The sequence below is a fragment of the Eublepharis macularius genome, chromosome 5, assembly GCF_028583425.1.
Source record: "Eublepharis macularius isolate TG4126 chromosome 5, MPM_Emac_v1.0, whole genome shotgun sequence".
Taxonomy (NCBI): domain Eukaryota; kingdom Metazoa; phylum Chordata; class Lepidosauria; order Squamata; family Eublepharidae; genus Eublepharis; species Eublepharis macularius.
Window position 1 is genome coordinate 20210096 of NC_072794.1, and position 16579 is coordinate 20226674.

At 46.7% G+C, this 16579-nt stretch overlaps 1 protein-coding gene across 1 annotated transcript; it reads left to right on the forward strand.

Annotated features, from left to right (window-relative positions):
• The first annotated feature begins 339 nt into the window (after positions 1 to 339).
• On the forward strand, positions 340 to 2779 carry GADD45B (growth arrest and DNA damage inducible beta). Its single transcript, XM_054980567.1, has 4 exons — positions 340 to 619; positions 766 to 867; positions 1142 to 1358; positions 1933 to 2779. Exons 1-4 carry the CDS (start codon positions 576 to 578, stop codon positions 2044 to 2046), a joined length of 477 nt encoding a protein of 158 aa, XP_054836542.1. The 5' UTR covers positions 340 to 575; the 3' UTR covers positions 2047 to 2779.
• The last annotated feature ends 13800 nt before the right edge of the window (positions 2780 to 16579 follow it).

Sequence of the window (16579 nt, forward strand, 5' to 3'; positions counted from 1 at the left end):
CTTTTGCAAAACCAAAAAAGCAAACTCGAAGACAAAAACCCAGCCCTCTTTCTGTGGAAATCCCAGGCCAGCTACAGAAACTTCCACTGCTGGGAAAATCAACCGAAACTCTCTCTTTTTTTTTCCTCTTTAAAAAAAAACTCCACCGTTCGGGCTTGCAACACTTCCCCGCCCCCACGTGGCTGCTTCTGCAAAGGCGTCCAATCGGGTGTCTCCCTCAGACATCCTTTGTGGCTTAGGAACCAATAGGAAAGGGAAAAGACCCCGCGAGGCCACGCCCCCTCCTAGGAGGTCATAAAAGGAGCTGTCAGCGGCTTTCCGCACATTAGAAACCGCTGACTGTTGGGAAGAGGCGGAATCGGATCTCGAGAGATATTTTGTATTTTTCCCCCTCTCCGTTCTTCGCCGTGTTGGATTAATTGCAGCGTTTTCTCGTTTGGACTTCTGGGTGGCTTTTTCTCCTCCTGGCTCTGCAGTTTGGAGGTGCTTATTTGGAATCGTTGCTGCGTTTTTTCCGGCTTATTTTAAAACCCGTCTCTCGAATTTGGGGTGCCGCTGTGGATTATAATTGCAACATGACTCTAGAAGAATTGGTTTCTTGTGCCAACACCGAGGAGAAGTAAGTTTCTCTCTGGGGTCTTTCTTTTTTTGGAAAGGGCAAAATCGTAGAAACCCATTAAACAGTTTTTTAAAAAATCTCTCCTTATTTTGGGTTTTGCTTGATGCTTTGGTCTGATGGTGTTTTTCCCCCTTTCCTTTGCAAAGGATGAAATCGGTCAGCGAAGCCGTGGAGGATCTCTTGGTGGCTGCCCAGAGACAGGGCTGCCTGACCGTTGGGGTTTACGAGTCTGCCAAACTCATGAATGTGTAAGTATAGATCCGTTTTAACAACTGGTTTTTGAATGAGCAGGGGGGAAAGGGGGGCTAGGTTTGCACAAAGGGCTTTGCTTTGAAAGAAAGCTTTCAAACGAAGAAAGAGGTGTGTGAGAGAGAGAGACTGAGGGTGAGAGAGCGAGAAGAATGCTGGTGAAATGATAGCAGCCTGGGATCAAATGGGTGGATCCGTTCCATGCAGGCAGACTCTTGCTTCTCATTGGCGTTCCCGATCCTGACCGGTTGGTTGCTTTTCTTCCTCCTGCAGCGACCCTGACAGCGTGGTCTTGTGCCTGCTGGCCATCGACGAGGAAGATGAGGACGATATTGCGCTCCAGATCCACTTCACGCTCATCCAGGCATTCTGTTGTGACAACGACATCAACATCTTGCGTGTCTCCGGCATGGACCGCCTGGCGGCCGTCCTGGGTGAAAGCCCTCAAGACAACACGGAGCCACGCGACCTGCATTGCATCCTGGTGACGGTGAGTTGGCACGCGGCTCAGGAATGCCTCCGCCGGGCTGTGGACTTGTTGTGTAGCCAAGGGCACCTCCGCTGTTGCTTACTTCACCCTGGTGAGCCAGTGTGATGCCGCAAGCTTGCCGGCTAGGGTGGAGGGCTTGGCCTCATGACCAGCCGAGGAGTGCCTCCCAAGGCATTTTGGAGACCTTCTCAGAACTGAGAAATGAGGGGAATGATGTCTTGTGCTGCAGGGTGGGCAGTTTTGAGAGTCACAGAACTCTTCATCAGATAGGTGAGGGATTTTGTGGGATGTTTAAGTCAGCTGCACCTGCTTAAATTGGGCTGATTAACCAGGACGTTACCTGAACTATATCTTGAGTGTTAAGTTGTTTGGGGGGGGGGGGGGAGGTTGCAGGATCCAGTTCAGAGCATGGGGGCTATTTGGGGGGAGCATGCATATGAAAACTTCTTAATGCAACAGTCTTGTAAAACACATGTCTCCTGTCATTCAACTTCTGAGTAAAGTTGCATCAGATCCGGTAGTCCAAGTCAGAATGTGTTCTAATAGTGTGCCTATTTTTTTCCTTCCTCCCCAGAATCCACACACGGGTTCGTGGAAGAGCCAAGGTTTGGCCGAGGTGGCCAGCTATTGCGAAGAGAGCCGTTGCAATAACCAGTGGGTGCCCTACATATCTCTCCAGGCACGCTGAACTCTTCCCTTGCCTGGTGTTTTGTGCAGAATTCCATGTTTTAAAAGGCCAAAAAAAAAAGAATATTGGAAGGGAGAATGTTCTTTTTTTAAAAAAAAGTAATACACAAGCCACCACTGCCTGCCCCCCTTGTCGGAATGGAGAGTGAGTCAGTCACTGCCTTGAAAGATGACGGAAGAGGTTGGAGGCGGGCAGAGGCGGGCGGTTGGCCGGGTGGCGGCTGCGTCAGCTGACTGCTGGGAAAGGAAGAGGAACAAGAGAGTGCCATGAAAGGCAGGCGGCTTCCCGGCTGGCATTGGTGGGCATGTGGGGATTGGCAGAGCCGAAGGCGAATGACTTCTGGGCTGCGTGGATTTGGCTGAGCGTTGTGCTGAGAGCCACAGCTGTGTGCTAGAGAAAATGAGCTGGCGCCACTACGGTTCCTTGTGTGCTGCGACCGGAGGAGTGCGGAGGTGGCAGTCTCTCGGCCACGAAGCTGTTTGCAAAGGACTCTTATTTGTGAAAGGGAGCGAGAAAGGAAAAAAAGAACTGTTTGTATCTGCTGGCTTATGCAAAAAAAAAAATTATAATGGACTCTATTTTTTAAAATAACTAGACGAAGAGAAGCTCTTATTTATCTAAAAACATGCACATTCTTTTTCTTTGCACTCAAAAGCCGATCATAGAGAATCAAAAGCAAATATATTCTTGTACCTTATTTTTTAAAAGTTGCAATAACACTAATAAAAATGCATTCTGAAAAGTAAGAACCTGTCATGATTTCTTCCTTTGCTTTTGGAAGGTTGGCTGCAATCCTAGGCTCACTTCCCCAGGGAGTAAAATCCCATTTAACTCAATGCTGCTTACTTTTGAGTAAATATTAAGAGGGTCAAACTGTCTCTCAGCTTGCAGCGGGTGGATGGGGGAGGGGGTGCCTTTGTTTCCTTGCAGCTAGAAGCCTGAATTTCTTTATGGGGCATTGTTTGGTGAATTTAAAACACCGCAATTCTGATCTTCGCCTGAGTGAAGTCTTCCAGCATCTTCTGCCTCTCTTGGAAGGGACACCTCCTTTCCCCGGTTTTAAGAAGTTCCTGCCGTTCAGGGTGATCATCGTTTGCAAAACATGCCTCCTTTGGGTGTTTGCAATGGGGTTAATGTCACAAACCACAGAAGAAAACAGGAATGTTTTTGAAACATCATTTGTTGGCTTCCAAACAAGCTTCAGGAATCTGGAGCAGCAGGGCCAAAAAACAACAACAGTCCTTCGATGGGGTCACCTTTTTTTAGGACAAGTGGGTTGTCTTAAACTGCTCCTAAAAAAATGTTGTGGTTGGGTTTCGGGGTGGAGAAGTTAAGAGGCGAAACACACGTCGAGGAGTCGGAACGTGGATGCTAATAGGCTACAAGCCACTTGTTTAATGGAACGCCTATGCAAACCAGGTTTATATTTAGCTCTACAAATCAGCAAGCCAGGGTGGCTACAAGCTTTGAGCTTGGCATGCATTGGGGAGGCTGGACTTAAGAGTTTTTTCAAGAGCCTGCTCTGACCTTTCTCTGGCGGATGTTTGCCCCTTGTTCCCATTACCTAGATGAGCAAACTGTCTGCAAGAGGGGAGGGGCTGGGTCACAAGCTTTGCAGAGACCTAGCCAACCATGGTCTTGCAACCTTTTCTAGCTCACCTGCAGTGCTGAATCCAGAGAACAGCAAGAAAACCAGATCTCTCTGAGCCAAGCTACAAGTGACGCCTGACGCAGGTTGGACACTTATCAAAACTTGAGGGAAGCTGACAAGTGTCCAACCTGTGTCAGGCATCACTTGTAGCTTGGCTCTCTATTTCACAAACGTTAAGCAGCTTTTGCGTTGAGACCTGCTGCTGCTGCAGTCCGCCCCATCGTCTTGGGCTTCCTATTGGCTTGTATTTTGCAGCATGACTGCTTATCCAGTAGCAAGGCAGAAATGCACTCTGCATATGGTCAGAGGCCGTTCCTGGAAACCTTTGAAAGACGGGGATGCAGTTTCTGATTCCATGAGCTCAGGGCTATGACTGTTGGGCAGGAGGAGGAAGAGCGGAGGTGTGCTTATTTGTGTGGGAAAATGCACAGCTGTGCTGTAGCTGGTTGAACACATTAATAGCCCCACAGTTGCCCTGTACATTCTGATTTTTCCTTGGAAAACCCTCTTACATTGCACAAAAGGATCCCAGTTGCTGAGGCACAGAAAACTCTTCTCTTACTGAGGTCCTGGAAAGCTGTTGTCAAAGTACATAACACCAGGGAATCTGGCAAATAGCTTCATATCTTCAACCTGATTTTCCTGCATGGATTTGAACGCATATCTTCTACAAATAATGTTGCAAAAAGTATGGAATGGAGTTTGGGAGCAGCGCACAACCGCTGGGGTTTTAAAAAGTGAAATTTCAGCTTTCTTAAGTTTCTAGTTCTCAGGGTTGCGTGCCACGGGTTGCGTGTGGGCAATGCTCGGGGAGGGCCAAAGGGCTGTGCAAGATTTCTAATGTTCCAGAGTGGAGCGTTGATGTTGCACATCAGTTTCTGCTCTGTCCCCAATGTGAAACAAATGATGCAACGTTTTGCAAAATGTGTCGGGTTTCATAACTGCTGCAGGTAGCAAGAGAGAGCTTTTCCAGGCAGAGAGTTTGGCCAGCCTTGCTATAGAGCAGTCAAGCTGCAATTGGTTCTTAGCACACAAAGTCAGGGGCACCAAATCACCGCAGGGGAATATCATTTACTCTTCGCAGTCCCCCCTCGGGTGTTCTCCGAAGTGTAATGGGAAAGGGGAACTTGACAGGCTGTTGATACTGCAGTTGCACTTTCAGCAGCTGACATTTCATCCCCCGAATGCGTCACGTTAGGGGCTTTTTTTCCAGACTCGGGACGGGAGGGAAACCACTTTCTTCCCCTTCACCTCGCTTCTAAACAGTTATGGCTGCCACCCCCACCAAACCACAGGCCCCAGGCCTTACGAAGGACGCCTCTCTCCTCAAGGCGAGAAGGTCAGCCCCCAAACACGGTGGCCCAAGTGGGCCGGGGGACTGTCACTATGTCGCAAGAGGAGGGTGCTTTCTCCCAGACCGCCTGCAGTGTGCGGTGGGGGGAACACCCTGAAGTGAGCCAGCTTTGCAGGGCTACTGGCTGCAGCAAACAAAAAGCAAGATCGAAAAATCTCATCCCTCCCTTCTAGAAAGCAAGTTAGTTCGGCCTGGGGGCGGGGGGGGGGCAGAAGCTTGAGAGAAGGAGAGAATAGCAAACACGCTTGACTTTTCAAGAGTCAGAAGACTAGCCCAAAGGAATGTCCTCCCAGGTCTAACCCCTGACCTGGTTACCAAGGGATGAAGGTAGTGGTTAGAAAATGTCAGAAGAGGTACCTTTGCTTCAAGACCACTGAGCGAGACACTACCGGGAAGAAGAGGATTTGAGCCCAGTGGCCTTTTGCGTGCAAAGCAGGGGCTCCACTGGTGAGCTTGCCCAGGGAGCTGCGAGCTGTGGGTTTTTGCTGAGTCAGACTTCCAGTCACCTGAGCCCCATATTGCCTGCTCTAGCTGGTGGCAGCTAGTCTCAGACAGGGATAACTTGTGTTGCTTACAGCTGGGGATTGAACCCTCGTGCATGCAAGGCACATGCTCTGCCACTGAACTGCGGCCCAAAACTGTAGATTTTGGCTCACGGACATGTGAAGCTGCCGTCCTTTGGCTGTCCAGCCCTATGCTGCCATCTCTGACTGGCAGCCGCTCTTCAGGGTCTTGGGGAAAGAGAGAAATTATCTCCACACCTGGTACCTTTCATCTTTTCACTAGAAACCAAATCAGGGGTGAAAGTAACTGAAATTTCTTCCTGGTACTTTTAGTTGGGTAGCCATGTTAGACTGCAATAGTACAGCAGGATTTGAGTCCGGTGGCACCTGCAAACCAACAAGATTTTAAGAGTCAGAGCTCCTTGCTTCAGATACAGGGAGGAGTGGATATTCCTGAGCCTTTTGCCCAGTATAAAGCAATATATAACTGGGATATAAAGGTTCAAGGATCTCCCCTCCTCCTTGTATCTGAAGAAGGGAGCTCTGACTCTCAAAAGTTTAACACCCTGAAAATCTTGTTGGTCTCCAAGGTGCCCCTGGACTCAAATCTTGCTCTTCCTGGTACTCTCTTGTTCAGTGGTCTTGAAGCAAAGGTACCTCTTCTGACCTATTTCTACCAATACTTTCAACAGTTTATTTTCCCCTCTTGACGGAACCTGGGACTTTGTGGAGAGAAGTGAATTCAACCCCACCCACTTTTTGCACCGAGTGATGCCGATCTATTGACGGGGTGATTTTTCTGCTTCTTTCCAGCACCAAGGAGAAATAACTCCTCATAGGACTTGAGGTAATTGATTTCACTAGAACCGTATGCTCAGATATCCATTTATCCGTATGCTCAGATACCCATTTATCCAGATATCCATTTATCCGTATGCTCAGATATCCATTTATCCATATGCTCAGATTCCCATTTATCCATATGCTCAGATACCCATTTATCCAGATACCCATTTATCCGTATGCTCAGATATCCATTTATCCGTATGCTCAGATTCCCATTTATCCGTATGCTCAGATATCCATTTATCCAGATATCCATTTATCTGTATGCTCAGATATCCATTTATCTAGATATCCATTTATCCGTATGCTCAGATTCCCATTTATCCGTATGCTCAGATATCCATTTATCCAGATATCCATTTATCTGTATGCTCAGATATCCATTTATCTAGATATCCATTTATCCGTATGCTCAGATTCCCATTTATCCGTATGCTCAGATATCCATTTATCCAGATATCCATTTATCTGTATGCTCAGATATCCATTTATCTAGATATCCATTTATCCGTATGCTCAGATTCCCATTTATCCGTATGCTCAGATATCCATTTATCCAGATATCCATTTATCCGTATGCTCAGATATCCATTTATCTAGATATCCATTTATCCGTATGCTCAGATTCCCATTTATCCGTATGCTCAGATACCCATTTATCCAGATATCCATTTATCCGTATGCTCAGATATCCATTTATCCGTATGCTCAGATTCCCATTTATCCGTATGCTCAGATATCCATTTATCCAGATATCCATTTATCTGTATGCTCAGATATCCATTTATCTAGATATCCATTTATCCGTATGCTCAGATTCCCATTTATCCATATGCTCAGATATCCATTTATCCAGATATCCATTTATTCGTATGCTCAGATATCCATTTATCTAGATATCCATTTATCCGTATGCTCAGATTCCCATTTATCCGTATGCTCAGATTCCCATTTATCCGTATGCTCAGATATCCATTTATCCAGATATCCATTTATCCGTATGCTCAGATATCCATTCGTAGGGACAGGGCAAAGTCTCCAAATCGCCAGCAACCCCTTCATTTCACACATTTTGAAAACAGAGCCGGAAGCATCCAGGATAAGAAGAGCTGGATCACCCTTTCCACCTCGCAGATGCTCTTCAAAGGATGTAAGGTTCCATGAGAACAGCCGGGCTGGTTTATGGTCTCAGCTGCAGCAAAATGGATCCTGTGATGGGGAACAGTGGTTTACGGGGGCAGAGGGTACAGGGGTCAGAATGCAGGGTTAGGATCTGGGAGATGCAGGTTCGAATTCCTGCTCTGCTTACTGGGTAAATTTAGGCCTGTCATTCTGGCTCATCCTAGCCTACCTCACAGGCCTGTTTTTGATAATAAAACAGAGGGGGCGGGGGGAGACTGATGTTATGATGTGCTTTGGGTCCCTTTTGGGAGAGTAAAGTGGGGAATAAATAAAAGAGAACTTTTAGTGGGTTTGGGATAGGCCAGGAGGTTCCTGTCTTCATCTCCTGATGGCCCAAACCTCGGCAGGTTGCAGGAAGTAAATTCCCTCTTGAGTTTTATGAGCTTTACTTCCAAATAAGCCTGCATGATTCTCTGCAGACTGGAGCCAGGAGGGGATGGGGAAGCCCCTCCCCTCCACACAAGTGGAACAGAAGCAGTGATATTTGCAAGGGGCTGATAGGTGCCCCCCCTCCACACACACACCCGTAATAGTCTGTAGACCCTGTAGGATCAGAGCTGTCATCCAGTCTAGCTTCCTGTTTCCAACAGTGGGTGGCCAGGTGCGCTCAGGAAGCTGACAGCAGAGCAAGAACAACAGTCCTCTTGCTTTTCATCAACAACTGGCGTTCAGAGGTATATTGCCTCTGAACATGGAGGCTCCATTTAGCTGTTAGGGTTCATCGTTTTTGAAACCAATGTGTCTGACTGCCTTTTAAAGCCTTCTGACCCCGTGGCCATCGCCACCTCTTGGGGCTATGAGTTCCACAAGTTAATCATGGATGTTGTATGAAGTTCATTCTTTTGTCTACCCATTTAATTTCAGGGCGCTCCGATTACAGGAGGGGGGAATCGCCCTGCATTCTCCACTCACCCCCTGCCATGCCCTCTTCTTTTCCAGGTTATTTCAGTTGGATTGCCACGATGGCCTTAAGAACAAGATTTGAGTCCAGTGACACCTTAGAGGCCAACAGGATTTTCTGGGTACAAGTTTCAAGAGTCGAGCTCCCTTCTTCAGGGCTGTGACTCACAAAAGCTCAAACCCTGAAAATCTTGTTGGTCTCTGAGGTGTTGCTGGACTCAAATACGGCTGTTCAACTGCAGGTCAACACAGCTACCCTCCGAAAACAGCCGGGAAATCTTGTTGGTGCTACTGGACAAAAATCTTGCTCTTTCCAGATTCTGTTCTGCGTCTGCAGGCTGGCTTGCCTTGGGCGGCTCTGCTCAGGAAGGGGGAAAGGCAAGGGGTTTTCCCTTAAATACGCATTCTTAAAGGAAGATAAAACAGGGTAATGTTTGGACAGGAAGGTCGTGCCAGTCAGGTACAGAAAGCAAAGTAAACACAGCCAGCTGGCCGAGATGAGACATCCTGCAGAACTAGCTCATGCTATTGAGGGGTGGGGGTTGCCCCCAAATCCCCCTGGATCAGTCTGTGGGATACACATACTCAGGACAGGGCTGAGTTAAGATGATGCTATATTATACTTGGCCCCTGCCTTGCTCCAAACGTCTTAGTTTTTGAGTGGTTGTGATATCCCATGGCTATTCTCTTAGCCAGAGCCACCTTTTTGAGTGAAGTAACTGTGTTCTTCTTAGGTAAATGAAGGAAGTTATAATGTTCTTCAGCACACTTCAGTGTTGTTCAGTTACCTCTAGCACATTTTCCCTGTCCAGATGTGAGCTGGTGACCCCTTAGTGGTTTGCAGGCCTCAGGGAGTGCTGCACTGCTTGGAGTACCATAGAGGCCTCCCTGCATTATTTCTCCTGCACCGTGTAGCAACCTTATCCTACCCCATCCAGAATTAAGGGTGAATCATTCTTTGACCAGTTTGGTTCAGATTCAAGGAGTTCTATTTGGGCTCCACTTTATTGTTGGAAATATCAAAGTGCTTTTTCCGCCCCCATCTAGCATGTATGTTATCTCCCCTATTAGCCCCAGCTGCTCTACCCATGCTGAGCTGTGCCATGGAAACGTCAAGGCTAGACTACTGCAACACTGATGGGGGACTGCCCTTGAAGACAGGCTCCCAGTTCAGTTGGTCCAGAATGTAACAGCTTGATTATTATTTGGAGGCAGCCACTTTGCACATATCAACCCTGTTTTGAAATCTTTGCACAGGTTGCCTATATGTTTCCAAGTTCAATTCAGGGTGCTGGTTCTCTTTTAAGTCCTTTATGTCTAGGGACTTGAAGGACTCTTTGCTCAGACAAAGTGATGTAGAATTTCCAGTCTTCTCAGAAATTCCTCTTTGCAGTTCCCTCTTGTGCATGAATTAGAATGGATGCTGTGCAATCTCAGGTCTTCTCTGCTGTTACTCTGGTTTTGAGCAATGGTTTCCTTGAAAAGTTCTCTTTCTGGTCTGCAGGAGACTCTACAGGGCTCACCCACTGGGGCACAGGGCTTTAAGCATAGTTAGTGGTGATACATTTTATTTTCCTCCAGTCTGTGTTTTGCTGTCATGGTGTTGTATTTTATCATGGCTGTTTTTAAATTCTGTTGTCAGTCAGTTTGGGTCTAATTTGGAGGAGAAAAGAGAGTGTTTGTAAATGTTTGAAATAAATAAATACAATGTAGAGGCTGCAGGCCACCCTCCAAATATTTCTAGAAGTTCGTGATTCATGCCTTGCTTGTGGATAAATGAATCTGGGCCCAGTTAGAATCTATTGGTGTTTGTTTAAACAAGCACTGTGTGCATTTAGAACAGCAATGAATTAGCCAGCGATCAGACAGAAGTCAGAAAACTTTCCCTATGTGTAACTCTCCTCCTATATTAAACCCGAATGGGAGATAGAACATGTGTGTGTAAATCTTAATCTGTGCCCAGTGGAGTCTTTGTGCTGCTTTTCAGCTGCTAAATTAATATACTATGCAGCTGAGCTCTTGCAGAGTGGTCCAGTTTGATCATGCAGCTCAGCTCTTGCAAAGCTCAGCTTTGGCTTGGTAAGGCAGCTGCTCCTTACAGAATTAGCCTCCCTTCATTCCTTGGCTTTGTGGATGCTCTGATTTGCTCCCTCCACCCTGACCTACATACCTGCCCTGCCCCAAGAGCCTAAATTCCAAAGGAAAAGCTTTCCTCTTGACCTGCGAGTTATTCCTGTCCTCCTGACCAACAATCGCTTGCATGGCAGCTGGTTCCCAATTGCCTGAATCCGGATTGCCAAGGAGAAGGGCTGGTGCAATCACCTAGAAAGGGCTCAGATGAAAGTCCCTTCTGGACCACACCCCTGTAATAGTCATCAAGAACTACTGCAGGCACTGTTTCCCTGAGGCTTCTTTGGATTTTGCAAGGAAATTAGCAGTTGTTTTGTCGGTGGCAGCAATTTGTTGGAAGACTGGCTAAGATCCTGAGCACAGTTGCACAAACTTTTGTTATTTTTTTTGTGGGTGGAGAAGAGAATTGCTATTGTGAAGCAAAGGAGGGAGGAAAGATAGAATCAAGAGGAAAATAAAAGTTGCAGGCAGCCATGCTAGCCCATGAGACAAAATCCAAACTCTAACGTTATACGTTTATTTTAGAATCAATGAAAGAATCAGGGTGTAATGTGCAAAACTTTGGGTTCAACAGAAATCTTCTTAAAGATTAATGTTAAGCAGCAAAACAAAATAAAGGAGTGGGTGGGATGAGAATGGGAAGTGATGCAACTGGACTCAGTAGGAAAATCCCAAGTCTTCAATCTGTAAAAGGCTTTAAATGAATGAAGCAGGCTTAACTGGGCATGAGGACATGCTGGGTAGAAAAAAATATCTACTAGGTGATGTCTGTTTCACGTTTGGAAACCGAAAAGCCAGCATTTATCCAGATCACCTGTAATAGCTGAGCTGAACATTCATTTGATTTATACATCTACATCCTACAATCTTTTGCTCTTGTCAGTTTATGCAAAAATGTTGCTCCAGTATCCATTTCTTGAGGAGGGTTAGTATTGTTAAACAATTAAAACAAGTGTCAGCGAGAACTGAGTTGCCAAATCCAACCAGAGCACTATAGAAGAGTTTCCTTCTGTGTGCTTAACAGTAACAACGACACAACAGCAAGATAAGCTTTACCAGAGGGCAGCTGCTGGGTAAATTATTGCTCTACCGCACATGCCGACACATTCTCTGGAGCATATCCTGCTTGGTGCCTCAGCAAGCATCCTGCACCCTTCCTCTCTCCAGCAACCTCGCTTTGAAGTCAGAGCCAAACTACAAGTGACGCCTGACACTAGTTGGACACTTGTCAGCTTCCCTCAAGTTTTGATGGGAAATGTAGGCAGCTTGGTGGAATGTTGGACAAGTGACAGCTGAAAAGTCCATTGGACAGCAGTCGGAGAGCCAAGCTACAAGACCAGGATGCCTACAATTCCCATCAAAACTTGAGGGAATCTGACAAGTGTCCGACCTGTGTCAGGCATCACTTGTAGCTTGGCTCTCAGTCTCCTGGCCTCCCAGGCTGGTTGTATGGGAGGAAGAGAACGGCTGGATGTGTGTGGGGTGCTGCTGTTGTAATTCCACCCCCACACACACACCCTTCTTCTCGGTTAAGCACCTTCACTGTCAGCATTTGGAAAACAACAAACAAGAAGCTGATTTTTAATTAGGCCAACTTCCTGGAAGGCAGAGGAAAGAGGCAAGGTGACTGGCACGTGGCTGAGCCATGAGTCGCTGGCAGAGCAGGGAAGAGAAGCCCGGGAGTGCCAGCTCTCAGCATTCTCTAAACCACTGGGGCGGCTGGCTTTCTAAAAATGGGCATGAGGTATGCTGCTGCAAAACAGGAAGGGGCGGGAACAGGGAGAGCCACACCCACTGCATGCATGCCTGCTGGGCAGCTCCTTGAGGTACTCATCCCTCGGCCAGAAATAGGTGATGTTTTTCAAAGGCCATTCGCTCTACCTCACCTTTCTGCCACTGGAAGGTGGTGTGGGGGGGAAACATGAATATCATTTTAAAAAACAACAGCAACACAATGCAAAAGCACAATAAGCAGCAATTAAAAAGTGTCAGCAGCAATAAAACCAAACCGGCTTTCTAAAAAGCACCCAAAGCAGTAAAACCTCTTCTGGGAGGGCCTAAAGCACAACAGCAGAGCTCATGTTTTTTGCTTAGAAAAACAGCGTGGCCTGGTAAGAAGCAGGAATCCACTTGTAAACCAAAACAAGCAATAGCACCACACAGCAAGGGTTTTCCAGTTTTTGCATTCATCACCACCACTGTGGGTACAGAGACATTCATCTTGGAGATTTCTGACATTGCAATTATTACTAATTGTTTTAAAGCTCTCAAAAAACCCGGCCGTGGTATAGTTGGGGAAATGGTAGCCACAAGAGGTTGGTGGAAGGAAAATGGCAGTGCCGATGTGGGTGGGTCCTCAAAAAATAAACACAGTGCAGTCCAAAGGACACTTGGCCTGTTTTTTTTCTGGAGAAGATTAGAGCAAAGCAGGTTTGAGAAAGAGTGCCTTGAGGACAGAGACAACGTGGAAAGCAGATGACAGCATGTGGATGTTCCAAAGACCTTTTCTCCAGTTTGGAAACCAAGGCAGAGAACAAGCTTTTGTGGAAGTAGCCCAGGATGAACAAAACCATGTAGGTCCCTGAGGTATATACTTCTTTAGTCTGCCTTGAAATGTCTTTCTTTCCCGCCCCCCTCACTTTTTTTGTATCTAGGCTGAAGAGGAGTTCTGTGGGATTCACAGGCTCACTTGCTGCCTTGTGACAAGCTAAATTGCTTCTAAAAAAAGAACTCTGCAACGGCCACTGCATACATTGTAATTAAAATACACACACACTGCCCAACATCATCTTCATCCCAGCTAAAGATTTCACCTTTACCCAAGGAAATGTCAGGTCTCAAGTTCCAGTCACTCTCTGTAGGCCTGATAAGGACTTGCACGCACATGAAATGCCCTCCCTGGAGCACGTGTCTGATTTTTCAGAATTCTGGCTAGCACAGCCCAAAGTGCAAAGTTGCTCTGGGAATTGCAGGGCTGGACAGGGTCCACCTAATGTCTTATCCGGGCCATTGCCTGAGGCAACATGCTCCATCCATACCCACCCACCCACCCCCCAAACACACGAACTCTCCTGGCTTTCCACAAACGATGCAAAAACGAATGATTCAAAAAGGCATTTTAATCAGATAGGAGGACTGTATTGTAGAGAGGGGGTCTCAGATGCTTCGCTAACAAGTTAGGAACCATAGACTTCACCAGTACGTTGACTTACGTTGACGTACGTTGCTTTTAATATGTCCTCCTATGTACTACCTGTGCTCCATGTTGTCTAATTGATTATGTTCTGTTTCAGCATTTCTTCAACTCTGTATTGGATCCTTGCTAATGCAATGTCTTTGTAAACTTGTATTTATTTGTTTATGGAAATGTCCTTGACACTGTATGGAAATGTCCTTGATACTGATTGTACTAATCTCGCACTGTGTAATCTGCCTTGAGTCTCAGCGAGAAAGGAGGACTACAAATAAATAAATAGATAAATAGATAAAAATAACCCACACCATCCAGATCATAGCATATGCCATCACACCACACCTATGTGTGGCTTGTCTGTCGGGGACACCTTCTTCCCCAGAAGTAGCAAGGCCAGAAGTGACCTTTGGAGAACATACAGGACACCAAACAATCACTGCATTATATTCTCGAAGGCTTTCATGGCCGGAGAACGATGGTTGTTGTGGATTTTCCGGGCTGTATCGCCGTGGACTTGGCATTGTAGTTCCTGACGTTTTGCCAGCAGCTGTGGCTGGCATCTTCAGAGGTGTAGCACCGAAAGACAGAGATCTCTCAGTGTCAAACTGTGGAGAAGATGTTAGCAGGTAATTTATATCTACTCAGGAAGGTGGGTTTGGGCTGAGTCATCCTGTAAGCGTTTCCCAGGGTGTGGAATGCTAATGCATTTACAAACACCCAGACAGTGTAGGTATGACAGGGTCACAGGCCAGTGTGGCTGTCCACAGAAGTTGCAGCTCATCGACAAACTCTTTCCAGGGGTGGGGGTGGCTTCCAGAGAAGTCTCTGCCTCCCCAGGTGCATTCCAGGTGACCCAGAGGGTTCAATCATCCCTCGTCCCCTTGAATCTTACAGCCCCCCTCTCCCAATTGGCATGTTCTCCCCATGTCCGAGCAGCACTGACAATCGAGTGCTGCTCGCAGGTTGTCAAAGATGCCCCCCCAAAGTTGCTGTTTGCAGATGGTTTGGGTGTTTTCCTCAGTGAGGCAAAGAGCAACTCGAAAAGGCCGACTAAGGTCAGGAGAGTGTGAAAGGAAAAGTTAAACCACCACTCTGTAATGGCTATTTCCCAAAGGGAAAAAGAAGCATCAGCGATCCAAACTGTGGACCTTGCAGCCATACCCGCAGTGGTCCTCAAAGAGTTCTGTGTAACGTGAAAGCTTGCACCAACCACCAGAGGCAGGCCTTGAGCGTGTCAGTTTGGGGTTCTCTGGGATTTAAAGCACCTGCCTATACTGAGCCCCATATTGGGTTCCTGCAGGCACTGAGGCCAGGAAGCAAGGGGAACCGAGGACACAGAAAGGGCTGTTGTGTTCTCAGCCCCGGGGCCTTTGTCAATGTCTCTTTCTGCCTTTGGCAGCTCTCTCAGCCTGCAAAGGTTCTGCATGTTCCTGCCCTAGAACAGCCTCTGCGCCTGCAAGCAGCAATTCTTGGCTTGTTCTCTCACCTGACAGTTTGCAAAAGGACTGGTTGGGTCCAAACTGATAGGACGGGGCAGGGGGCACGGTGGAACATGCAAAATGCAAATTGCTAGATTTTTTTTTAAGTGCAAACTATGACTATTAACTGGGTCTTGAAGGAAAGAAAACATTGCAATATTTCTTCTTCCACTACAAGAAGAGGCACATGAGAAAAGCAGGCCATGCCAAGCAAAAGAAAGAAGTCTGGTAACAGGTTTTTTTTTTCCAAAACAAGACAGAAGGGAAACAAGCAAGAGTACAAATGGCAGAATATTTAGCTTGGAAGAGGAGAGAGCAGCCATTTCCAGGTTCTTACTCGTTTATTTACTTTCCATCTGGCTTTCAATCTGAAGCGATAAATGTTGCCCTGGCTTGGCTAAATCATCCTCAGTTTTTAGCGACTGGGTCCTTGAAATGGGTTTTTGGTTTTGCTTTGTTCCCGATAAGTTAGCCCAGTGAAAAGCTAGAGGCCCACACGTCACCAGGCGAGGCCAGGAGATTGCAAGAGTCTCAATTTTTGTGGCTTCCTCCAATGTGGGTGTTTCAGCTCAGCATATTATTTTTATTTATTTGTGTGTGATTTTTATACGCTGTTTTTCTTCCCAATGGAGACCCAAAATAGCTTACGGCATCATTCTTCACACTTCTCCATTTTATCTTCACAGCGACAACCCTATGAGGTAGGTTAGGTTGACAGAGCGACTAGGCAAAGGTCATCCAGTGAGCTTCCATGGCCCAGCGCAGATATGAACTCCAATACCCTAACTACTACGCACAACAAACTTAGAGGAAAACTTCAGGGGGCTGACAACACCTGAGGGGTACGGTTGCCAACCCTGGGTTGGGAAATTCCTGGAGATTTGGCAGTGGAGCCTGGGAAGTTGGGAAGGGGAGGGGGAACCTCAGCAGAATATAATGCAGTTCACCCTTCGAAGCTGGTATTTCCTCTTGGGGAGCTGATCTTTATAGGCTGGAGATGTAATTCCCAGAAATCTCCAGGCCCAACCTGGAGGTTGGCAATTCTATTGAGAGGCCAGAAGGCTGAGGAATCATAACATGGAGGTAACTTATACAAGAGAAACTCTCACGCAATAGAGGCTGGTTTCAGATATTTTTTTTAAAGGTAAAGAACAATTTTTCACGCTGAACAGAGGACAAAAAGCAGAATGTCAGATTTGACGGCAGAAACCTTATCGCTAAATTTTATCCATACTTACTCAGCTGTAAGTCCATTGTGTTTAGTGAGTCTTGCTCCCAAGGAAATGTGTGTAAGAT

Excerpts from the sequence above, each read along its gene's own strand:
- GADD45B (XM_054980567.1), top strand. The coding sequence starts at position 576 with ATGACTCTAGAAGAATTGGTTTCTTGTGCCAACACCGAGGAGAA. Across the intron at positions 620-765 it reads TGTGCCAACACCGAGGAGAA|GATGAAATCGGTCAGCGAAG; the intron begins GTAAGTTTCTCT and ends TCCTTTGCAAAG. Across the intron at positions 868-1,141 it reads TCTGCCAAACTCATGAATGT|CGACCCTGACAGCGTGGTCT; the intron begins GTAAGTATAGAT and ends TTCCTCCTGCAG.